A 27,173-nucleotide genomic window follows, 5' to 3' on the forward strand; every position below is an offset into this window, starting at 1 on the left:
TGATTCTTGTAAAAGTTCAGAACCTGAATGAAGTTGTGTGACACATTTTTAATATTGTTTCTCATATTATTCCTCCTCGCCTTACCCAGATGTAATTTGAGCCAGTAGCCTTCTCCAATATAATATTACTTGGAATAATCCCGATAGCGCAGCCATCCCTTTCAGACTTAAGCTCCGTTTCCATGCTCCATTCTTCGTTCTTCGCATGATGGATCTTTGAATATTGTATTGGGAGTCAAGGAGCAAGATCCAACTTAACAAATCTAAATCGCATCAACACTTTAAGTTCAGTCAATGATGAGAGTTTGATAAGTTTTCAAAACTTTTATTCTCATTTAAGGGATTAGTAAAAGCTCTTCTGCTTGTTTTGTCTTTATTTCTATTAGTCCATAAATCATATAATTTACAGAAATCTCATTAAAAAGAATGGTTAGAGTAATACGTCAAAAATTGCATTAAGCTTGTTCCATAAAGCAATAAGTCCCTATTCTAAAGATCAAAATCCGAGTTTTAGATTTGTCAAACTCATGAAGAGCTCAGAATCAAACTGAAAAGAGTGAGATCAGATGAGCATAAAGCTTCAAAGCCAAATTAGAACAGCAGAACTTCCCATAAACAGTAGTTCATAAGACTCAGACAAGTCTCAAATCCAAATAAATCGGCAAACAGTTGTAGTAGCAATCTGTCAGAGAACAAATGGTAAAGGTGAGGCAAAAAGATAACATTAGTAGGAGTAGCCACAGCCGTCTTCTGTCCAGCAAGGGAAAAGTTAAAAAGCGTTTCATCTACTTAGGAACATGCACTAATATAAAAGTCAGGAAAATGTGTTAAAAACATTGTATCAGGCTTCTTCCTCCATGGACCAATAGGGTGGCAGCGTTCTTTGGTAAGCAGTTTCAGCTCATCCTTTCCCTTGAAAATACATGCCTCTTGGGAAACTTTACTGCAAGGTTAGCTACAGACAGTCTTGCGTAGTTGGATTCTTTAAATATAAGGCTTAGTTCCCATAGGCATTTTAGCGCAAGTCGACCTAAATCTCAATTTTGTTTCACTGCGAGAACAATGAAGTACTAACTAAAAGACAAAATCACAATTCGGTAATGCATTCCATTTAATGTGAACAAGAATTATTGTCTATAATATACAAGTTAATCTATTTAAATGTTCAATGAGACATGGGAAAATAGGAAGTGCTTGACATCTATGAATAAAATGTTGCTTTTAAAGTAATACATTTGTTAAACTGACACCTGCAGTCATGACGAACATTTCTAAGCATGTCACTTTAGGGTCACGCTTCTGATTCACGTGCACATTTCATTAGGTTTGCTTCTAGTTAAGGAAAGCTTGCTTCTCAGTTTTTCTATGGCTTAAATGTGAAACTTTGGCTGCTTATTGCAAATCAGCACATTTCAAATGTGTGTAATTTTAACATTACGTTTTTCATTTATCTTTGCACATTCAGCCACTAAGCTAATTCATTTTCATATTAATTAATATACTTTCTCAATCCCACCTTGGTGTAGATCTCCTCCACCAGGAACATTTGCAAGCTTAAAGGACATTCATTTGAAGAGCCCAGTTATTTTTCACAAGGACAAAGGTTGTCTTTCGAGGTGTTCCTTCAGTCATTCTGAACGTATCCATCAAATAATTAGACTAGCCCAAATTTTCTGAAGGCTGAACTAACTTGTAAACCAGTGAAAAAAATCACTAACTTAAACAATGTCTCCAGAACTTTTACTTTTCCTTGGAAAGGCAAAGCCCTTTAGAGTTTCTGTTACTTAGGTTACATTTTGATAACTAAGACCTTGATTCAGAATTGTCAGGTAAATTCCAATCCCTGCGGAATTCCGGTTAGTGTGTTAAATATCACACTTCTACACTTTTCACCTTACAGATTTGGCCAACAAAAACTTGGCAACATTTATAAGTGGAAATTACTGGAAAAAGGTCAAACTTCAGTGCAGTAAACACCAATTATATATGTTATGCCTCAAGAAAGGTTTTTTTACCACACCCTGGTATGATATTACCCACCCCTACCACCCACTACACAGAATTTTGACTAAGTTGTCAGACCCCTGATGTACTCTTGCCAGGTGACAATCCAAGGTTTACCACAGTGGTAGAGTTCAAGCTCTTTAGAGACTTTATGCTGGTGCAGTTTGAGCATGTGCTGCTTGGTGGCCTCTCAATGGCACATCTCTGTTGCAGACAGGGTAGGACAGCAACATGGCCTCTGCGCATACTTTCTGCAAGCATTGCGCTCTGGTCTGTTCTAGACATATATAACACCTTGCCATGCAGTTCTCTGGAGATTGTTAGTATGAGGCTTGATCTACCCCCTTGTAGCAGTAAAGGGGTTGAAATCATATTGTTTACCTGTTGTGAAGCAGTGGGCGTAAGAGAAGAGAGTACGGAAAAGGTACCTTTATGCTGATTTTCACATTCTTGCTGATCCTCCTTTATAATCCCCCTCTGAGCAGACCCCTCAGTTAGCGTAAGCTATGCCACAACCTTGCATGCTGGGAAAACTAAAGATGTAGGAGCTGGCTTTGGGTATTTGTGGCAGATGTGGCGCTTTGTTCAGAAAACAACCTAAAACCTTTTTATTTCATTAGCCTATTCTTCTTCTCCTTTTCTGTTCTTTCTGCTGGTCACGCCGGGACACTCTTCTGAGTAGCCGTGCGCGTTATATCACCAATAACAACAATAACAGAACATAACATGGGTAAGGTGTGAGGCCCACGTAGGAGGCGTGGTGCTGGCAAACTGACTGCTCCAAAACTGTTTTAAAAGAACGTCTTAGAGATTTGTTCGATCCAGACTGCTGGTACAGGAAGTACACAGATAATTGTGAAAGACCAAAGACGAGCATAGCGGAATTGCCGAGAATGTCATTTTCCAGTTTCATCCTACTTACTATCCTGCTGTATAAAATGAACGGATCGGTAGTCAGTCGTCTTATGTTAAATGTATTATGTTCTTGAGAAATGTTATCAGTTTCTTTTCTGGTGAGGTTATTTTTCTTTTAAGAATGAAAAGGCTCATAAATATGATGTAGTTAACAGATGCATGTTTGTTATGACTCAACTGCAATTGTAAGGCTCGCTGTGCATCTATGAACTCTGTGGGATGCCTCCCGAATGAATATTAATGCTCATTTTTCTTCCCAGGCTGCCTGCGACCTGCTACGTAGAATAATACGTATCTTGTATCTCAGCAAGAGACTTCAAGGACAGCTTCAAGGTGGGAGCCGAGAGATAACGAAGGCTGCTCAAAGTCTCAACGAGCTTGGTAAATTCACTGCTCCATAATCCTGCATTCTGTATTTATTGTGTGAATGGCTCTCTGTTCCAGTAGGAACACCTTAGCTCTGCATCGACCGTGTGGCTCGGTGGAGCCGTTTATTATATTGATGCTTGCACTTTTCTTTGCATTTGTTTGCCATTCTATCAATAAGTGGGCTTGCTCAGCTCAGAGTATTATGAATTTGGCAGGGTGACCAAGTTTGTTTTAAATTCTCTTTATTTTTAAAAAAATTTCTTTCGAAGTTCTTATCCAAGATGTAGGACAGCATTTAATAATTTGTGCAAAAATTAGCACTCTGGGCTCATAACATTTACAAATGAGTAAAATAAAATTATAGAGGGTAGGTCAGGAAAATAGTTTTTGAGAGTTAGTGAATTTTGAGACAGACTTCAAAGATGAGGAATCGGAGAGCATGGCATACAGAAGATCAAGAGATTTCTAATTTAAAAGCATGGAGTGAGCACTGTGATTAATATACAATGCAAGGTGGGTGAGGAGATTAACTGCCCAAGAGAAGCAGGCATGAATTAAAGTGTTGACTTAGACGATGAAATGGTAGCTAAAAAGCTGCAGTTTGCTGTATGCATATATACATAATATAGAATAAAAGACATTGGAATGAACTAAAATAATATGGAGCAAACCAAGAGGAGGAGTAAGATACGCATTATAAAGATAAGCATTATAAAGAGAGGAATTAAGAGTAGCTGAAAAAGAATGGAGAATATTAGCAAAAAGTGTAAATTGTTGTGAGTCACAGTAGTTAGGTTAAAAGAGAATGAGTCTGTTAAAGGTTTAGTGGAAAAGAAAGTGAACAAAGATGAGTTTCTTTGATGGTAAACAACTGGATACAATGGAACAGGAGATGCTTGTCATAAAAAAGTCAAGATTGCCAACTGGAGTGGGATAAGACCACCAAGACCGCAGAAAGCAGACTGGGTTCAGGTAGAATGCATGTGTTGTGATGTAGAAGAGAAAATATTTCTGTCTTTAAACCTAATAAATGAGCATCGATCTAGGTGGATGAAATCTGAAAAAGAAGCAAATGAAAGACCGATTGGGCTGCTCTCACTATAAAAATTAGAGTGAAGCAAATAATGCGATGACTGAAGTGAGTGGAGTGGTGGTATATGTAGAAAAGACCATCTAGCCAAAAACTGATCCTTAGTGGAGTGCGTCGAGCATTATTATAAGAACAGAAATAACTTTCCAGGATACAGAAAAGCAGTGTGTGGAAAGAGGATCAAACCCACCTCAAACCAGTGCCAGAAATCTCAAGAGACAAAATTGAACAAGTAGGGTGATCACCCGTGTCAATAATTGAGGATAAATCAATTAATTGAGGCCATTTTAGCTGCTAGCTGAGTATGCCGAGCTTGGTGTTAGTGATTTAAGACTTAGAAGAGGTGAGTTTTATTGGAGTGGCCTGGGCAGACATCCGAGTAAAGAGCCAGATGAACAGAGTTGTGGATAAAAGACCAGTGCTAGGAAAAGGAGTGAAATACCCTCCTACGCTTAAACATGTTTACCTTATTTTTTTTATTTGATTACTTTCTTGTCATGGCAATCGACCATAGAGGTGTTGGTGCACTTTAAAACTGAACCAAACTCTGGAGATGGAGGTTTGGGGTTAGATTGAAACAGATTGTGTGGATGCAGTCCACCAATTTAACACTTATTAAAAATATTTGTAAAGGTAGAATACCTGGTGTTAAAGATGAAGATAAAAGTATGGTAATTCGTTTTTTAGATTGTTGAAAGAGAGGGAGAAGGTCAGAGAGAAAGTAGATTGCAGTGATAAAAGTAAAATAAATTCAGTGCATATAGCAAGAGAAGGCAAAGATTTGGTAGAACAGGCAGGAAGAAACCGTACAATAGGTCTAAGAGCTAGTAGATTCACAGTTCCAAGTTCATCTCATAGACAGTGAATAAATGTAAACCTCGCCAGAAAGTAAAATACAGACCTCTTCAGAAATCCTGGCTGAATAGCACACAAAATGGACTAAAAACAGATTGCAAAAAATGTAAACCAGCTAATGCAGGATCCATGACACCATCTCCACACTCCGCTTCAAGCATGAGCATACCACTCATCATAAAGCAATCTGTGAAACCTACACATAATAGTTTACAGTAAATTAATAGACACCAACCACTGCCCAAGTTTCTTCTTAAAGGTAATACAACGATTTATTCCCAGCATAATCAAAGGAGTTGCAGCCTTTGACTCTTTATTTGTTTACAGTCCGTTTTTTTTATTTTTTATTTAAAGTTTTTAAAAATTAGGCATTGCCATTACCAACCGTGCAGCCCTTGACTATACGGCATGGCACACCTCCAGGAGCGTACAACTCTTTCCTTTTCATCCCAGCCAATCCTACAGAAATTATTCTACTGCTAAAAAGGCACAGACCCAGTTCACGCCCTAGTTCACTCATGATCAGCTTTCTTTGCACCTGCTGAAACCACTGGCTAACTATATAACACCCTTAATAAAATGTTCCCTCAAGATAGGAGTCATCTCAGTGGCTCTAAAATGCTCCTTGGTATAACACCCCATCACCATAGACACAGCAGATCCAAACCGTTGTGACTCACTTAAGTACTTGGTCTCTGGTGGATCCCTAAAATTCTGCAATGCTCCATCAAGGATTTCACACAAAACAAAACTAGCCTATTCATGTATGAAATAGTATTCTACAACTAAAGCCCAGCGATCCCTCAGATTTCTGATTCTACTAGATATTTTGGTTACTTTCAATACTGCGGATCATAAAATGCTCCACTGCTGCCTTCATCCAACCCGGTAACATGGGGAAGCACATTTGTAATGTCCAAAGAAGAGGTTTGAGATCTGCTTATTACAGTACTCTAGGACTCTGGCTGTCCTAAGAACTAGGTAATGATGGAAAAAGGCCAAGCCAAAGAAGGAAATTCATGGTCGAAAAAGCAACACAGGGTACAGAAATGTCAGAGGTAGCACAGGTCGCAGAATAAACAAGAAAATATGATTGCAGCCAGTAGGTACTTAGGTCAAAGCACATTTATTGCACACAAAGCATGAACTTGAAAAGACTCGCATTGATTGAGTAACCAGGATGGGAAGATATAACAGTTCTTCAAGCAAGAGGAACCATTTCTTGGCACCTTGTTGGTAGTAGTTCATTTTTAAATCGGAGTCTGTGTCTCCGAGTTAGGTCCGGTGTTTGGATGCATGTGATGTGAACCAAGACTTCTGAATCTGGCTTTGCTGGTTGATGTTCTTCCCTGAATTTAAATCGCCTCTCCTTTAAAGTTAACTATGTCAACTGCTCAGTCCTCGACATCTCTTTTGGTGTTCTGTGGTATTTTTACTGAACCAGTAGACGTGTGCAACCACTGTAGATAAATGTAACCAAAATATTTCTGTTGAAGTTCTGTACTGGTAAACCGACATTCAGCATTGGTTTTTACAATGGCCCATTATCCTGACTCCTTTAGGTCAGCAACTCCTTGGTAAGAGAGCAATTTGTCATTGCTGTCTTCCTTCACTGCTGCATGTCTGTTTTCCCTGCTCTTCGTTTGGTACAGAATTCGTTTATTGATGGCTGACGGGTATTATGGATTTAGCTGTTGAGAGATAAATATTGTTATATTTCAACCAACGCAAATTTAATATGAGGCATGGTCCAAAGAAGACCGAAACAACCTTGTCTTGTAATTACTAATGAAATATGGATTTTTTTGCAGATTGTTAAATTTCTTGTTGTGTTTCATTGGTTTTTCAAGGCCTCTATCACCTCTTGTCCCTCAGGCATACTCCTCCTCCAATCACCTTTCCTATTTCCTACTACCTTTCCCTCTCGTCCCAACAAGTTCAGAGTGGGCAAAAGTAGTGAGTCTTCAGTTGCCGGGCTGCGTTTTTAAAGAGGGAAGAGCAGTCTAATTCAGAGATTTTCCCTTTTCCATAGCAGTCTCAGTGGATCTGCAACGGTGCTGCGTCTGACTGCATTGTACTGGCCTGGATGGGAGGGAGAAGGAAAATAGCAGATGTACTTAGGGAGGGAAGAGAAGAAAGGGAGCATGTGTAGTTAGGGAGGGAAGAGGTAAGCGAGAGTATTAGAGTAGTGCAGACAAGATGGAGTTAAGACAATATTATTGTGAGCATAGACATGCTATATGCTGGTTGAGTGACAGATGGGTACCAAGGCTGACAGAGCATGGAGGGATGCAGCACCTTTGCTCTGAACCCCCAACATGATTGGAGAGACAACAAGCATGTAAGGAAACATTGGACCCTGTTTGTTGAAAATGTTAATAGTGGGAAGTATAAATAAAATGGATTGCTCTTTGAAAATAAAAATAAGTAGCAACTTTTATGAAACACATTTTAAAGAAAGGCCTAAATTACAGAAAACTGTTTTTGGTTGAGCTCAGTGGTCCTTTTCCAGAGAATGCTAGGAATTGGGATGAATGTCTGTGCATTAGCTGCAATTTCATATACAGCCGGAGTTCTTTTTGAGTAACTACATAATAAGTGTGCGATCCGATATAAAGGGATAGATCAATTATGGTGATAGTATTTTACTAGCAGAGGAGTGTTCAATAATTGTGTCAACAATTGCCTCTTGGATTATTCTCTACATTGTTCAGGTAGACTTGTATGTGCTTTTAATGAGGATGACTTTTGTTGGCAGATGAAGTATATTGCACGATTTGTTGTTGTTCTTTGCCACACTGTTACAACAATGTTAAATATGATATTGAAGTCCTGTTTGGGTTTCCCCTAGGAATTATTAGATCAAGCTCACAGCTTTTATTCATGCTGCTGGGCGAGCATTTCTAGTCCTACTTGATGTGATTGCTCTGAGTCCCAAATGTGCCTATTTTAGGCTAGAGTTACATTGCTGCAAATATGTTATGACTTTATCAGTACACAAATGAAATCATTCAGCGCAAGACTGACTTGTAAGGGAGGCTTTCCATGCCCTGCATCATACCAACCCAAAGTTTAAAACCATAACCTAACCTAGGGGTCTTTAAACTTTTTTTTAATAATAGCTACTTATGTTCAGTGAAAATCATTCTGAGATACTTATTTTATTAGTGTAGTAATATTGACCACATCAGACAAGATTACCCCTCTGCAGAATTACCACCAGTGATAACCTCAGTGCATCAGGCAGGGTTGCCACAAACAATTTAAAAAAGGATTTGTCAATTTTGAATGCCTTTACATGGGCACTAGGTAAGTCATAGCTGCAGCTTCCCTGACAATAAGGTAATAAGATTAGTAATATGTCTTCCCAGTGGCAAATGATTTATCACACAAATAACAGCTTTAAATATATTTTGGAAATTCAACCATTTTTCTCCAAACATCAGCTTAGGTTTTTTTTAAACAATACATACATTTTCGTCTTCTCAATTTTGGTATACATACATTAATTAATTCACCCAACCAAAGATTCTAATTTAGTAGACTGAGCTAGACACATGGGAGCTACTTACGGGTACCTGAAGAGCTACCAGTAGCTCACAAGCTATACAATGGCAGATTTTCAAGATGACCACCAACTGTAAATTAGATGCTCATGTGTGTAAATGTATGTGAATTACCTGCCGTTCATTTTCAATAATCCAGGCATCCTGTCTCTGCAGTGGAGGGATGTATGCAAAAATGAAGTATGCCATAGTGAAAAAATACGAGAGTTCAAATTGAAAGATTCATAACAGCAAATTTACACTGGGTTTAGGATAATGAGAACCACATTAAAGAATGGGATGAAGAAAATATGGCATATCCATAATCCTAGGCTTAAGTCTTAGCCTAACAAGCAGAATACAGGAAATGGCATCTTTTGCATGGCTGTATATTTTTTCTGACCAGATGTACTAGAAAATTTGACTCTTGGTGGCTGCTAAACTCCTTTGAGTGCTTGTGCTCTGTCCATTAAATATATGGTAATTGTGTAATTCTCATTGGAATATCTGAATATCTAAATGAAGGCCAAAGTGCTATGGTGCACAAAGTGCACCAGGGGCACATGTAGGCAGCAGTATGGCTTTATACCAGCCACGAGTGACTCAAATGCAACCGTGATCATATCAATTAAAACTTTTTTAACATGCTTAAACACCTACTTTTAACATTAGATAAGTTGCCTTTAAGGTTGTACCTTGGAATCCACAATGGCTGGGTGTGTAATGTATAATAGTGAGGTATGCTTAATATGAAATGGTCGTATCTCTGCATTAATAGACATTTTCTTTAGTTTATTTTTGGTGTACTGATACCATATAAACTATAGAATTACAATAGTAAGTGAAAAAAATTAAATCCGTATAAAATGATTCCAAACCCAAAAAGTACTTCTGTGTAATAAAGGGGAAATTATTATTACAAAATTAAACATACTTATTGGAGCATTTAAAATTATCCAATAAAAACACCATAATAGATGAATAATTTTTGTGTTTATTTATCGGCGCTTTGCATTATTATGCAAAGCTCCTTCTGGGGTTTGTCAGCAGTACCAGCTGATAGAAGATGGATAATGCAAATGTACCTTAGCTTTTCAAATGTACTACAATAAAATGTTTTTAACCCAGGAAGAGCATCACAACTTATTGTATACACTATACAGGAATATAGGGTTCATTATTAAAGTGAGCACAAAAGCTTTAATAAACCCTTGTATTTACTATATAATCAAAATGTTATATTAGTTAGATTGAGTGCACTTTTTGTTATGACTTGAAATATATTACATGTAATTGTTGAATCGTCTATGGAATCTATCAGAACAGCTAATGGCTGATGGCAATGATTTCTGTATCTGTGTTTACTTAGGGTAAACCGGTTCCTCACAAAGTCATCTGTCCTTTCATTTGGTTGTGCCCTGCGCAATGTAAAACAATACATCATTGTCAAGGATAGTGCAGTTGTCCTTGAGCTAAGCCAAATCTACAAACTATTGAGTTTAATTTGAGTATTGTTTCATAATCCTAGCAATTTGCTTCATACAAGAGCTTTATGAAGGTTAATCAACGTGCTAGTGACCTAAAACAAGCCCGGGGTGCTGTAAGTTGCTCTCTCTCAGTAATTACTCACCCACTGCCATTCATTTACCTCCGTCTGTTAGTTGTATTTTGAGTAGTTACATTTCCTGCAATGATTGAAGAGTGATCATCTAGTGTTCTGGAGGAGGCGATCCCCTAATAGACATCCTTCACATCTCTGAAATTCTGAGCAAAATTAAAAAATATGTCTGCTGAATGCACAGTATATGTAACATATTGTATGCTTAGCTGAATAATTCATTTGCACATGCATATTACATTGCTATTGTTTCTTAGTTACTCGTGTTAATTCCCTACTCATTGCTACTCACTTTTTCACCCTTAGAAGAATGAAAGCTATAGATAGGTCTGCAGGGTCTCCATATGCAAAGTCTGCATTCCATGCAGGCCTTTGCATCATGTGCATAATTGACTGAGCAATCTCATCAGCATTGTAACTTGGGACCTGCAGATTACACCTGTATCTCTGAAACCACCCAATGAGCAATCTTCTAGGATTCAAACTTCTAACCTGCAGATCGTACACAATAAAACACTTGCTTCATCTACATTTCTAGTGGATGAGCTGTATTAACAATTGATACACTTAGCTGGCATTACGATAAATCAGTGAATTACCATTCCGTCTGTGGAAATATGTAGGCAGAGTAACAGTCACAGATTTAAACCTTTGTGGCCAGTACAGATTTTCAATCTTTTCAGCTTGATTAAATTAGTATCATTGAGGCGGTAATAGCAAGCACCTCTTCTACTTTAACAGCAAGTAGTGCCAAGCACCCTGTTAGAAAAAGGTACAAATGTGTTGTGTTTGCAGGTATATGTCTTGTGTTTGGAAAGGGACATGTCATTTTGTAACATGAGCTGTGCTAAAGGAATGATTTCAAAGGTGCAAACTGATCAGTGTTCACAATTTGAATGTAGGGCATACTTTTAAAGTACTGTATCATTTGTATTATTACTTATGATTCAGGTGACCTGTGCGCTACAAATTGTTAAATATGGTGATTACTGACTTTAGTTATTCTCATGTACAAAAAGCTTCTATTCATGAATATGTGAGGTGCAGGATTCTAAGCCATGTGTATTAGGCACGTCATTTCTCAATATATGTTCAAATTACACATGATTAGATGATTTCAAATCAACATAACTTTCCAGGCCCGGTGATGCAACTTTAGAAAGAGGATTCATACTGTCAATATATCTTTCCAAGGCAGTTCATGTTAAAGAACAACCCTCACCTTTACTTTAGTCAATTCTAGCCTCGCTTCTTTAAATCAGATTCTCATATCAGCACTTGACAGAACCCTCATGTACATCCACAAAGGCACTATATACTTCTTACCAAGTAGAATTGAAAGTTTTTCAGGCTTCTACACCTGCGCCTTCCTGTTCATGATCAATCACTTCCTACCCACCTTGACTGTAAAATTGGCCAAATGAAAAGCCACCTCGCAATACCGTAGGTTGGTTGAGTTTTGTTATTCCCTGGTAAGGTTTCTGTCAGCAGGTTGTCCTAATACATATATACATAATTCACCATCACCTAGTTTGAGAGTCAAGTTCAAGAAATGACTGAAACTGTTGCTGCTGCTGCTGTGGGTGAATTTAAGATCCTGCTATGCGTGATTGAGCCACTTAAAAAAAGAAAATGGAATATCTTAGTCTCCTACTGAGATAATCAGGACATCATTTTTTATCTTTTCCATAGACTGATATGGGTGTCGAAGATATTGTTGGACACGAGAATGTTGTTTATATCAAAATAATCCACAAATTTAGGAGTGACGCAAGCTCCCATAGAACTACCTATAGACTGCAAGTACTATTTACCATCAGAAGTAATTAATTTATGCTAAGAGTAATTCCTAAAAATGATTCTACAAAATTCGTCAGCACCTCTTCCGGGCATGTTTGGGTTTCCAGAATCCCCTTAGGGCAGTGGTTCTTAACCTTATGACTTCTGTGGACCCCCACTTAATAATTATTAGGAATCGGGGGAGGGGGGGGCTTTAAGTCATTAATGTAAACTGGGGACCCCAGCCTAAGCATTTTTAACTATTTTAACCACAAAAATATAGAAAAAAACATTCATCAAACAAATACACAAACCATGATAAATTGTATTTAATTTACAAATACATATTTAAAAAATCAAAATTTTAATTTTGATGGTTGGAACTTTTCTAAAATCAGTTGTGGCCACTCATCGTCCATACTATATTCTGTTTGATGCACTTTTCCTTCTCCCATTAATCAATCTGGGGATCCTAACTGAATATCTAGTCTCCAACTTCAAATCACTTCATATTTACAAATGTTAGGTTTTGCTTCTTTATTTATGTACACTTTATTCTGTAAATCTTTCATTTTCTAAGCTGTTGCGGACCCCTTGAGTAGGCTTTGCAGAGCGCTAGGGGTCCCTGAACCACTACTCTAGGGTACATTGATTTAAAAATATTTGATGTCCAAAGATACTAGCATCTCAGTATCTGGCAAATGACAGGTTTTCATTCACATTAATAAAGGGGGCAATGCCTCCTGTAACGGTCTGTTGATGATGCAATATTGTTAATTAAAGGTGCATTTTTCCAATGGGTTCCTAGGAAATCATCGCCTGATTCTATTGGACTGCCTGCAGGATCTTTGAGTCTTGTAGAAAATGTTGTCAGCATGTAGAAGGCCAGTGCCCAGGGCCGGACTGTGAACCAAAATCCACCCTGGCAAACATTCTCAAACTAGCCCTATACTGCAGGCGGGCCCAAGTAGAATGGGGCCATGGTGGGGCTTTTCTTTTCTTGATTGTAAGTGTCTTCTGAGCAGTCCATTCTGCTGTAAGTTGACTATCTGGCAATAGATTTCTTGGTGTATTTCACAGTATGTTGTATAAATGTCCCTCCACCCTTTTCAGAAGGCTTGATTATAATCTGTTGTTTTTAATCTTGTTCAATGCTAGGCTCCCTTCCTTGCTTATGTTATTGTTACAAGGTAAAACATGTATGCCCTTTCTTTAGGGCTAACACTTACTTGAGTACTTCCACTGGAAATGCCGAATTAGGAGGATTCCGTTTGGATGGTGATCTGAGTACAGTGGTGTCATTACTACCCGTTTGTGGGTTGCTGCATTCAATCTGATTTTTTTCTAATAAATTGCTGGTGTTCTGTCTGTAATTTAAAAACAAATAGTCCTTTTATTGGGTACGACTTCTGACTGGCAAGCCTTTATTTAGCAGAGAAAATTATGTTGAAGATAAAATAGTGGTAGATGGATTAGAGATGGGGATATTGAAGTAGTTATAGTGGCTGTGGATCCCAGTGGTAGAATTTGTGCTGTCTGCTATTCACCTGTGGGAGACGACTTTCTATTTCCTTTTCAAATTGTTGCCTCTCTATTAAAAAAAAAAAAGATTGACTTCACTGTTTAGTGGTAGAAGTTCCTGAGCTGTTCCTTTCCTGAGGATAAGAGTCTTTTGAGCAGCCAGCCTAGAATTCAGAGAAAGTTACTACTTTATTGCATCTACAGCAGTGGCGAAATATATTGGAATATGGGGCTTGGTTCGTCATTCTTGGGGTAATAATCGTCCAATAGAAAGGGATATTTGTATTCTTGTAATTCTTAATATCCGTTTCTACCTGAACCTCTATATTTTGGTCCATCAAGTTCTATTCAGATTTTGATTTGTGTTTTGCAAGCGTAGTCTTTGCATCTGCTAAAATATCACAGGACGACTCTTCTCCAACTGAGCTATTTCCTCTAATTATGTGCGGTGTAATGCCTAGGTTACTCCAGTGCCTGAAGAAAGTGGTGGAAATATGACTGACATCCTCCGTAAATTTCTTCTCCTTTAAAAATATTACTAAAACATTATATTCTGGTAAACCTAGAGGGATGATATGAGCCTTGAAATATTCAGTCATCATGCGAGCATGTAGTACAGTGCGGACCTACATCTTTTAGTATTTTACGAGTGTATCCAGACTGGAAGGGATATTTCTGTGTTAATGTTGGTCCAAATAATTATGGACCATTTATCTGGTTTGTAACATAGTCTTCAGAGTAAGTCGGAGCTTGTCTGTTATCCATATTATTAGTAATACCTATGAAATAAGACAATAAGGGTTAGTAAACTCCATCTGCAGGCCCTTGCAGTGAGACGATTGTTCAGCAACAGTAATACAAAATAAGGGATAGGGTATACCCAACAATACTGCCAGGAATCAAAGGTAATCGAGGACAAAATAAACAGTGGTTTGTTGTGCTGCCCTTTCACATAATTTCCAAGAACTACAGATCTGTGACTTATCCTGAAACACTTAGAGTAGTAATCTACACGGGAGGTCAGCAGAATCTGTACATTTTAAGCAAATTTTAATCCATTTGTATTTGAGGAGGTACACACTGCTGTGAGCTCGTGAAAATGACAGTGATGAGTAAAAAGTGCAAAGTTTGCATATACAGGGGAGGCAGACAATCGCAATGACAGGCAAACTGCTCTTGGGTTGAATGTCGAAAACTCATCTGTTTCAAGGCAAATACCTATTAGAATGGTCATCTTGACTTCAAAAAGATTGAAGCATGACATGGATGTTCTGCGAGGAAGATAGGGATATGGCTATCCATATTTATTTAAAAAAAATTACTAATAAATAATGAAGCGGCGCAAGACCGTTGCTAGTGTGTTAAAACCTATGGCACGAGCGGCCAAAGAGTCTCTTGAATTACTGAAAATTTTAATAAAAGGATGACCATGTAAAGTTGTCAGCAACTATTTATTAAGACAAGAAGTGCAAGAGTTGAAACTTCAACGTGTGAAGAAAGGTGATCAAAAAAATGTTGACACTATAAAGTCCTGAAAATTAATTTTCAAAACGTGATCAAAATGGCAAGCCGTTGCTAATTTAAGAATTGTGTTGCAAAAATGTTTCCCAAGGCAATTATTCGGATCACCTAGAGGGCAAAGAAAATCGGGCGTCGAGACCAAAGCTGAGAAAAGCAATCGAAGCTGAAAGGCAGTGGAAATATCGCTGCCCCCTTGTACTTGTGCCTAAAGAGTCATGTGCATTGAAACCGACAATTGCTCAGCCAACGTTATTATTTAAAAAGTGCCTCGAAGGCGCATCTGTTTTCAAATAGCTAGAAGACAGCCCCCCCCCATTTGCGAATAGTTGCACCAAGCGCTAGTCCAACACTCCGATGTAGTTCACCCCCTTCAGGAGACAGCAGTTAAACAGCAGGATTGTATACAGTATAGTTTAAAAAAAACAAGCATTGAAAATGCAATAGGTCTCGCCTCTGATTAAATTAAAGCCATTTGCTTTGCTAATGGTATTTTATAGCAAAGCAAATGGCTTTAACTTAATGAAAGGCGAGACCTATTGCATTTGTAATGCCTGTTTAACATGTGCCTGACACACCTATAAGATCTACTAATACAATATTCACCTTTAAAGTAAAGCAATTACACCTAAAACTATCAGCATATGTTCAATATCTACCTGCTCTTCCCACATCCTTGAGTTTCAGCAATCATATGAACACAATTGGTTGAAAAACAGACTTACATCAGTAGACCCATTTCAAATGCTAGTTTCTAATGATCAGTTATTGAATCACAAATAGGAAGCACTGAAAAACTACAATTAAAACAATGTAACAAACCGACACATTGATCCTTCCACAAGGTATTGAATGACTACTATACACTAAAAAAGGGTAATTGAAGAAAGCAAGCAACAATTATATTGTAGTGACACTGTGGCGATACAACACAATGGAGCATCTGATTGGCTAAGTTGCCAATATTTTTTGCTTAGTTGCCATCAAACTGGCTATAACTTTGTTGATTTACACTAATAATATACTTGTGGCAGTATCAAACCATTTGAGTGAGTCCCTGAAAAATTCTTCATGCGAGTGTCCCTTTCTTGATGGGGTACGATTGGCGGGTGCACATCCCTCCAACTGAACCTCCGCATTTAATGGTTTGTTTCTTTATATTGTAGACTTGATTCTTCTAGATGCAACTAGGAACGCAAATGCTTCTATGTTTGGCTTCCTACACCCTCTTTCCAATGACTTTTATTGTCTGCCCACCAAAATTGTTCTTCCAGAGCAGAATGGAACCTGTGTGCTTGATCATTTTTATTGCCCTTTTCCCCAGTTGTTTCACCCAAGATAATTTGAGGTTGAAATAAATTACTAGATAGTCAAAGCCATAGGCACTCTCCAGGGATTTTCCTCTGATGTAGAATGTTCTGTTCAATGAATCTTTTGGGTTCAGGATCATAAATTGTGTTATGCTGACATTGATGTTATATGTCGACGTCACAAAAGTCATGAAAGTCATTCAAAAAATGATGAATTGCTCGCTCGGTTTGTGCCAGCAGTACTGCATCCTCTGCCTAGAGGATGGAAACCCATCATTGGGACATCTAGGTTCAGACCTGAAAGGAATCTTCCAACATTATTTATGTGCATATTAAATAATGTTGGTGCTAATACACAGCCTTGGCGCACTCAAAGTTGTATTGGGAAGTTTGGATTGCATTCCCCCTTTGGGCCATATCTGATCCTGTTGATAGTTGTTGGAATGCACAGAAGAGGTTATTTTGGTATCCCATGATCTCTCAGGGTGGGCCAAAGAAGATTTCTGATAACTGAGTGGAATGTAAATTTCAGATTTATACAAGCCAGGTGTAAAGGTGGTTTTCTCAGGGTTTGGTATTTAATGCACTCACATAGTCTCGTGACCTGGTCTGTATATCCAAGTCTTTTTCTGAAGGCCACTTGGGAGTTCGAGAAAGTCAGATCACCTTCAACCCAGTCTTGGATATGATTAATTACAAGTTTTCCTTCGACTTTTCCAGCTCAGTTGAGTAGCGAAATTGGACAAAAGTTATTGTAATCTCAGCGTAGGCCATTTTTAAAGATACAGATTTTAAAAGCTTATCTCCATAAACTTGAGACCTACCCAAGTTTCAGGTCTGCATTAAAAGCGGTTTTTAGAAGTGCGGCCCATAATAGAATATTTGATCGAAAAACATCTCTGGGATTCTGTCAAGTCCTGGAGTTTTTAGGTTTTTTGGCTCTAAATCGCCTCATTTACTTCTTAGGATAGAAGAGCATGTAACTGGATATGAGTGTGGATGCATGTTACAGTGTGAGTTATGGTGAAAGTGGTGAAATACACTTTTAAGTGTTGCTTTGCTATCTGTTGTGTTAACCAAGACATGCCAGCCTATTGTAGAAATATCTATGAGCACTTTGCTTTTCGGCAAGGATGTATGTTGGTGCGTTCTACCTTGTGTTTGCCATAAAAATGTTCGAAAGGACATTCAAAATTCAATGTGCAGAAAAGCATCATACTAACTAAGTGAATGAGCACGTTACGAGTTGAGCCTTTGGACGCTAGGCTGGCCTGGTTATTTGTTTAAAATGACATATTCTGAAAATAATTAACACCAGAATTATATGACGTGTTTCCCTTCCTCTCAGCCAAGAGCTGGCCAGAATCTTTCCCAAACCCGATTGTCAGTCACATAGACATCTTGTTTTGCCTTGCTAAAGGCATGGAGGCCCAGATTGGCTGTGCAAGAACCATCGAACCATGGCGGATTAAAGCGATAGAAGACTTTGTTTACCCACAGCCACCACGCAGCTTTAAACCCTAATAAAAAGCACCTATCCCCCTCCTGACGGTTCAGAGATGCTAAGCGAGCTCTTGGGCCCTTTTTCTCTCGCCTGGTGGCATTTGAAAGTGCAAAGCTTTGAATACCAATTGCCCGAACTGGACATATGTGAAGCTGTTTCAGTCCCAGTAATCCCCCAGCCAGCACACATAGATCTGAGCGAAAGTGACCATAATCCTGCAAATGTGGAAAAAGGGCCCAGTGTGACAGCCGGGCAACTGGGGAGGATTTACCGGCGGAGGGGACGACCGGGGACAACCATTGTCTGAGGCGTGGGAGCGAAGGTGAGGAGGGGGCACGTAATGGCGCCCTCTCACCTCTTCTGAACGGTCATGTAGGGAAGGAAACCTGTGCAGCGGGATGTATCGCTCTCCAGTGGCCGTTGCACACTTGAACACACTAGCACAGGGGTCTTCAAACTGTGGGGCGCGACCCCCAGGGGGGCCGTGGAGCGATGCAAAGGGGGTCGCGCCTTCCCAGTCACACTTCTGCCCAAGGGCTTCAGCCCCCCCCCCCCCCCTCTTCACCCGTCCTGTGTTTCAACCCGGGTGCTGCAGTGCAACTCAAGCTGCTGGGGACTGGGCAGTGTCTGGAGTTTTATCTCCGGCGCAGAGTTTTTCACTGGTCTTTAAAGACCATATGCATATTTACATGCCTTTGTAAACTGGCTACAGAGGCTTAGTTTTTTTCTGGGTTCTACAAGGAGGCGCCATGAATTGCCTAAATCCACGTGAGCCGTACCCATCTTCACCTCTAATTTTTTTGTATTCTTGACTTACCCTGACGTTTCGTACTCTACATCCTTCTATCATATTCTCTGGTTACGTTTTCTTCACCGATACTTATTTGATCCTTGATTCATTTGCAGTTTTTCAAATGTTTCCTCTACTAATACTTCCCTCTCCTCTCTTTCATTGTCAGCCACCGATTGCCAATCCATGGACACCCCATAATTTCACTTCCCCTCTCAAGACCCAGGGATAGAGACAATGCATTTCCTGTGCCCCACGATATTAACCACCGACTTGAGTGACAGAGGACTTTGGTCTAAGAGACCAAACCAGCTGCAACTAATGCAGAACATGCAGTAGCAGCCACACACAGCGCAGAGCATGGCAGACACGACGCGGAAATAACAACCCCTCCATCTAAAGCACATTTAAGACAACGCAGCATAAACTTCAATGTCTTCACTTTCAAAACATCTAATGGGCAGAAATTAGGTTGGAGACGAGCTGTTTGCTTTGAACCAGACAACCAAATCCAATCAGAGGCAAAAGCACGACTAAATGAAACGTTTTTCAAAATGTGTTGAATTTATTGGCGTCAGAAGAGAAGAGTCACATCTGTGAGCCCTCTGCCTTGCGACAAAGCTTCAGCAGAACCCACGTTTGACACTAATTTCAAACTCCTTTAACCACTTAGATGTGCTGGAGGGCATTTAGGGGCACTCAGTGCTGCATGAGTAAAAATAAATAAATAAAAATAAGCGCAGAAGCCACATTTGTTAATGGGAGCCAGCCGCCATCGTTGCCGAATGCCGGAATTGCTTGATACAAACACTGCCTAATGTTCGTTCCTCCTCATGCCTCTTTCTTCCACCCCTTCCCCCCTCCACTTGCTCTCTCTCCTTGTTGCTCCTTTTCATTCCTGCGTTCTCCTCGGCACTGTTATCCTATCTGTCTCTTCCTACTCTTCTCTCTTTCCTGCCTTTCTCGCTCTTGATCTCGGTCGAAGTCAAATGATAATAAAAAATAAGTCCTAACCCCACAAAAATGAGTGACGCTTCTCACCACCTGCAACTTCCAGCAAATTGTGGCATCTCAACAAAGGAGCCATGATAGAAGTAGTGTGTAGAGATAAACAAAAATACCTACATTCTCATCGAATGCAAAATGTAGAACATGATTAAAGTAGAAAAAAACTTTATCAAACTTGTTCAAAAATTCTCTAGCTGGTTTTCATGAACGGCTTAATGTACTGCTGAGGAGTGGGGGGCACTGGTAAATGCAAGGGCTTGAGCAATCCTGGAGGATCATAGGTATGTCTCTGTTCAAAACGGTTAATATTCCATTTTAATATAGATTTGGAAAGTTTGCAGATAAACTTATCTTATTTTAGTACTATAAAAATTGAACCAATGTTCTCTTGCATTGGCAAAACCTCACAACATCATTGCACTTAAGTTACGATGCACCTCAACGTTTTCAGTTTTAACTAGTATCTTTTAAGATAGGGTGGTAGGTGTGGAATAATTGGTGTTTACCGACAAGCACCTTCAAGAGTAAAATTTTCTTTGGTCCTTTGTGTTGAAACCTTTTTAAAAAAGCGGATTATTAGTTGAAGTGGATGGTAGTCCAGTTAGGTCTCAATAATTTAAACCTGAGCTCAACCCTTGGTAGCTGTAACCCAAAGTAGCAGACTTAACTTAGGAAAAATGTGTAAATCATTATCAGTATCAGTAACACAATGAAAATCCCACTCCAATTGATAAAAATAGAGAAATTTCTAATGAACAAATAGACACAAAAAAACAATAATTTGATGAGGGGAATGATTTTTCAAACTTGTTGTTTCTAGTGCCATGAAGCACAAATCGCCAGCAGAGGGTCATGCTAGACCGGGTCAAAGTCAATAGTTAAGGCCGACCAAGATGGAGCACAGGTCAGATACAGGGACCAGGTGGAAAGTTAATCTTCTGACTTAGTTGTTTTCTTGAAGAAAATCCCTCAGCAACAAGGCTGTCAGCAGTCAGAGTGCAGGCTGGATCAGAAGAGGGGCTTGTAGACAGTGGTTGGCTGAAGTAAAGGACTTTGGTGGGAGCCTCTGCACTGGTGGGATGTTCAAGGTTCTTGACGTCGAAGCTGAGTAGGCAAAGACAGAAATCTGGGCACAGGAAGGCATTATAGGGGTGCTGCTTGGAGCTGGTCCTGGTGAAATGCTCTGCAATCGTATATCTAAACTTGTCTGGAAGTCAGGATCCTTTCTGTGGGGCAAAATAGGAAGTTCAGTCCAACAGGTAGTTCAACGTTGGTCACTGTGGCACAGTGGCAGTCCAGTAGTAGCCTCTGGTCCTTTTGGGGAAAAGTTAAAAAAAAGTTTGAAAGAGGGCAGGGTACATTAAAACACCAGGCAAGGGTCCAGGATCCTTAGGACATCACTAAAGGGTCATTCTCCCAGAAGCCACCAGCAGGGTTGAGGTCAAATCCTGCAGTAACTGCTCAGCTGGGCGAAGGAGAGATTTGGGCTTCTTGCAGCTTTTGAGTTCCTGGCACCAAACAGGAGGCTATCCAACTAGCTTTTGGAATCCACTCTTCTGTCCTGGATACAAGTGGGGAGCAGGTCCAGCCCTTGGAGTTACTCTCCACAGATTTAACAGCAGGTGCAGTCCTTCTTCTGTCTTCCACAGGTACAGAGGTGCACTAAAGTGAGTGCTGAGAGTGCAACATCTATGCATACTGCCAGCCTGTGGGTGAGGGAATCTCCTGGCCACTCCCTAACCAATCGGATAAGAGTTCCCAGGTGTGCCCCTACCCACTTTTGCAATACAAACCATGGGGCCGATTTATAAGAAACTAGCGCAGCGCGCGTTGCCACAAGTTATTTTGTTGTGCTGTGGTGCGTTAGTTTCGAAGCACAGTGATGTAATATATTTACAACAATACGTTAGATCTCTGTGCTTCGCCCTGCGCTGGCGCACAAACTGCTGCCATGCGCTGACGCAGGCACCCTTGCACCATGGTGCAATGATGCCTGCATCGTGGGGAGATTGTTTTTGTTCTGGAAGGTGCTCCTTCCTGCACAAAAACAATCAATTGAGGTGATTTCTTCTTCCAATGCATTCTGTAGAATGCAGCTCACATTGGAAGAGGAAAGAAACCAGGAGAAATGAAAACATTTTCACCTCGCAATGCCACCCCTAGGGTGGTGTAGCATTCTGACGCATTTCCAGATTTACGATTGCTCGTAAATCTGGAAATGCATCAAAGGACATGGGTGTTGCATGGGATCACCCACAGGAACACCGGGGCGATATTTACAAGCAAAGGTAAAGCCACACAAGGTGGCTTTACGTGTGCTTGTAAATATCACTCAGCAGGTTGCGCCGCCTGTGCGACACACTACGCGATGCAAGGGGCTTGTAAATCTGCCCCCATGGGGTTTACTGTAAACTATCACAGAGTGCCCCTCTTTACCTAAAAGAAATATGGCAGAGCCTTTATTCCCTTGTGCAGAGCTTCCTGGGCCCCTCACTGCTCAATATGCAACTCACTCAAACAAGCCCATCAGTAATCATACATTCATTCATCCCATTCTGAACTTGCACCTGCACGTAAATTCATACGCCACCTCACTCACCCTGCAGTCACTCCTCTTGCCCTACTCTCACACTGTTGCATCGCTCACCGCGCACTCACATGGGCACTCTTGTCACCCACACAGTGCAGAGGGTTAATGTGCCTGCTACATTGAAAATGTACCATGCAGATCACAGAAATGAGTGTGAGTAAACTGAGTAGCGCTATAAAAAAATGAAATGTTTGTCAGAAAGGTGCTATAGAGAGATGAGATGCTTTGTTGGTGAGTGGCAGTGAAGGAATTCATGGAGAAGGAGGAAACGGGGGTGGGGCATCAAAAAACACTGTTGCACGGTGTGCGACCAGTGTTAGGACCAACCCTGGCTGGGAGTGTTAGCACCCCCCTCCGAAGTTCTGGTCTAGTGACTCCCCTGCTTCTGCCTATTATTATTTACATTTGTAGTACGCTACTGTTACCAAAAGGTGTCCTAGGGGTAATAGCCATCTGCTGCCTGAAGGCAAATGAGAAACACACAGAAGGGAAAGGAGAACCAGCCAAATGGGGTAACCTACAGAGCATAGAGAGAGGTTTTTATATCTTCCTAAAGAATAATAGATTCTTGGTGGAGCGAAGTAAAGGAGAGTGCATGTTCCATAACTGCGCGGCCTGCATCAAAACAGCGAGACAGACAACTCATGCCTGCTTGAATTAGGAAACAATAAGCAGAGTGGCACATGCCGAGAGGCGCATACGGGTCTGACCCGTATGCTTGGTGAGGAGAGATGAGAGGATGAGAGAGGACAGCAAGGGAGTGAGAGAATTTGATTGAAGAGGTCAGGGATGAGGAGAAATGCGAATTGCCGAAGAGAAGTGTGGACACGCAAGAAGTGAGTGTGAGCCAAAGGTGGGCGCTTCTGTTAGAACAAAGGGGAGATGTGAAAGATGAATGGGGGGACTGGAGAGGTGTAAGATACAAATAGACAAAAATTTGAATGGAGAGACGAGGTGAATGAGAAGTGCTGAGGGGCACGGGAGGTGACAGGGCCAGAGAGGCCTTGAGATAAATGCGAGAGACTTAGAGATGAGGACAGTGAAAAGACAGAATGGCAAGAGGTGATTAATGGTGAAGTGAGAGGTTGAATGGGGATGGTTCAGAAATTGTAAAAAGTGGTGAAAGAAAATGGCCTGCAAAGTGAGAGAGGGATCCGGGGTTAGGAGAGGAGAGAGGGATGGAAGGGAGGGGGTGAGAGGAAAGCTGCATGGGTAAACTGCTTAACTCTGCACAAAACCGCCAGGGTTTTAAGGGACCCCTGCTTCTCCCGGCCAGGGCCAGGTGAGCTTCTAATGTGGCAGCACGTATTCCTGGAGAGTGGAAGGCCCTTCACAAAGGTTGACTAGAAATGTTTCTGATGATAATTGCTGTATTTTGGTTATAAACTGGTACTGATTGGGTGAAATCTTTCCTTAGTGTTACTGTGTGTAAAAAATGTCAAAATAATGAAGCAATGCTATCCCAAAATACTCGGCATCACATAACCTCCTTTACATTTTCATCCCACGCAATTTAGTCAAACCTGTCGCGTAATTTGGTCCTCACCTGCCTCATAATTCCAGTAGCCCTGCCTACAGGTTTAGAATTTTTTGTCAGGAGGGGGTCCTTACGCCTCAAAATGTTGACAGGGGGGTCTCGGCATACAAAAGTTTGAAGACCTCTGCACTAGCAGGACCGCGACAAGTTTCAAAACGCTAGGAAAATGCCCCCTCTGGCCGTGTTCAGCTGTGCGACTCCAGCAGGCGGCCGCTGACTTATGTACTGACTTCATTATCGCCCCTGCTCTTGTTGCAGACTGTTTCACTAGGAAACATCCTTTACATCGCGGTGATTACACCGCGATGCATTAAGAACGCTGCTATTACAACGCAAGCATTACATTGACTTGCACTGGAGGGCGCTATAACCTAAGGAATAGTAAGATTTACTATTCCAACACCTTCCCTACTGTACGTAGACTGGTGTTGGAAGAGTAAATCTTACTACTCCTAAGTTCAGCGCCCTCCAGCGCAAGTCGTTGTAACGACTTGCATTGTAAAAACTGCGATGTTACATACTGCGATAATTTTGATTGCGTTGTAACATCACATATTCGTTTCACTTGCCAACCCACGGTGCTTTTATCATTTAGAAACAAGCTGTAAAACAGGGACACAAAGGTGAGCTGCATAGGACAATCGGCGTCACCTTCACAAATACACGGTGCGTGGGGCACATCGGCGATCCGCGATGAACCGATAGAGAAACGTGAACATACACAAACACACTGCCTCCCAGCTGCAGCTGCGGAATACAATAATAAAGTGCGTACCCACTAATTATAAGACAGTGTCTACCGCCGCCAGTAAAACATCCAATCCCAGTGAGCGGGGCCAAAAGCAGACAGGGTGGCAACCAGGAGGGATTAAAATACCTCCGGTGCAATCATTGCGCCTGCTTTTGCATAATTCGTGACGCCAAACGACGCGCACGAATGAAAACTGCAGGCGGAGCAGAAACACAACTTCGGAATCTGTATTGATTCCAAGAAGCTCTTGAATGCCGATAGCAGCGCATGCACGCTGCTATTGTCAGCCGAGACTTAAAAAACTGGTGGTGTTCGTGAGAAATGTAATGATTTCTAGTTTATTTATGCTTAAGGTAAGATTGGTCGTATTGATTGGAAATTAATATGTGATAAGAACTCTATCCTTTAACACAAACGTAAAGGTATTCGGTTTCCACTGCTGTCAACTTGTCATAATGTTGTTCCATTCATAAATCATTGTCATTTGTGTTGCAGCTCAAAATGTATTTGTAATCTTGTTTGTTAAAGATATCCTCCATCTTCCTTTCTCTGGGGGATTAATAATGATGGATTATCTCATTTTCGTCATGATTTTTGTAAATAAAAAATACTACCAAAGCAGCGTTTAAAGAGCTCTCTGCTCCAAGGCTTAAGCCTTCTCCAGCAAGTGCGCCGCTTTGGCTATGCCTGCAGCTAGATTCTGCAAAGCTTCCCCACTGTCTGCAGCGAAAAATTAGTGCCACCACTATTTTATTTCCAATTATGACTTTAACCAGCCGATTGTATTGTATCCATGTTTTCTAAATGCCTGTTGATATTCCAGTACAACGAAATAACAGTGTATTCTGTGGTTTTCCCCTAAAGGTAGAGCCAACCAGCCAAGAACGATTGTGCTGTGTTTAAAGCAAAGTAAATACATTCTGCCAAGAAGCGGCATCAACTTTTTTGGAACATCTATCTATCTATCTATCTATCTATCTATCTATCTATCTATCTATCTATCTATCTATCTATCTATCTATCTATCTATCTATCACACATACAGCTGCTCCACAATACACACACAAAAACCCACCTGCTCGCACAGTATACACACATAACCCTGCAAACCGAAATGCTTGCTTGCTCCCACAGTACACACACAAGCCTGCTCCCATGATGCACACAAACATACACGTGCTCCCACAATACACACATACCCCTGCTCCCTCAGTACACAATCATACCTCTGCTACCAAAATACACACATCTGCCCTAATACACACACATCTGATCCCGGAAAAAACACACACCTACCTGTTCCTATCGCACACGCACATCTGCTTCCGCAGCACACACACCACTGTGCTCACAATACACACACCCTTGCTTCCACAATATACACACACCGTGCTCCCCCAATATACACACACCCCAGTTCCCAAAGAGTATACACATACCCGTGCTCCCAAAATACACACAGCTGTTGCCAATACACACATCTGGTCCCGAAAAGAGACACCTGCTCCCACTGCACACACAAACATCTGCTTCCAAGGTACACACACCCCTCTTCCCAAATTACACAAACTCCTGCTCTCTCTCTCCCACATTCACACACACCTACCTGCTCCCATAATACACACACACCTGCTCCCAACACCCCTGCTTCCCCAAAACACACACACACACCGTGCTCCCATAATACACACACCCTATGGCTATGCTCCTACTTGAAACGTTTGTAAAGCTGGCACGTGCAATAATATTTCTTTATGCACGTGGTGACATTTTCAGTTGTAGTGAGTCGTGCCCAGTCCTCATCTTGTTAGTGAGCGAGGAGTGGGTGTTCTCTCTCTCTGCCCCCTTACCATCTTCACTTTCATGGTGTGTTCTCACTGTGGAGGTGGTCTAATTATTGCTTTGATAATTGGAACTTGGGTTTTGCTTTTCTCACTCCTGGAACGAATATGTTTCTGATATTTTATGTAAGCCGCTCACACTGATAATTAGGGCGTCGTGGTGGGAAGCTGTCTGAGAGACTCCTGATTTAGATCTGCCCGAAGAACACCTTTATTTCTGACTCATGCTGCAAAGAAAGCATGGCTGCAAACTCGACCCTACTCTGCAGAGCAGCAGCAGTCCAGGAGGGGGCGTCCTTATTTCACTGAAGACTCGCTGCGCTCAGGCGCCTGAGACTTTAAATATCTGATGGCAAAGCAGGTCTGCAAGAAAGTCATTTCATAGCACCCGAGGTCGGGGAGCGTAAGACTTCTCTAATTATTCTGCACAGGGCATGCCGTAGTTGATTATTAACTCTGTTGTGTCATGTGGTCAGCCACAGATTAAGTAGCCAAGTAGTCCTTCTTGGCAGCGTCCTGTGCACCGCTGCGATGCCGCTGGCTATCTACAGCACACTGCCAAGTCTCATTTGTTTTAGTTACTCCTGGTAAATGGATATTTTAGAATGTGCCAACTCCAGCTGATACA

At 40.8% G+C, this 27,173-nt stretch overlaps 1 protein-coding gene across 1 annotated transcript in view; it reads left to right on the forward strand.

The window, feature by feature from the left end:
- COG5 (component of oligomeric golgi complex 5) overlaps positions 1-27,173 on the forward strand; it is a 1,436,183-nt gene that overhangs the window by 252,686 nt on the left and 1,156,324 nt on the right. The window contains exon 6 of the mRNA XM_085654126.1: positions 3,180-3,300. Coding sequence (XP_085510252.1) covers positions 3,180-3,300 — 121 coding nt within the window. The remainder of the gene's footprint in view (positions 1-3,179; positions 3,301-27,173) is intronic.

Source organism: Triturus cristatus, chromosome 4_1, assembly GCF_964204655.1.
Source record: "Triturus cristatus chromosome 4_1, aTriCri1.1, whole genome shotgun sequence".
NCBI lineage: Eukaryota > Metazoa > Chordata > Amphibia > Caudata > Salamandridae > Triturus > Triturus cristatus.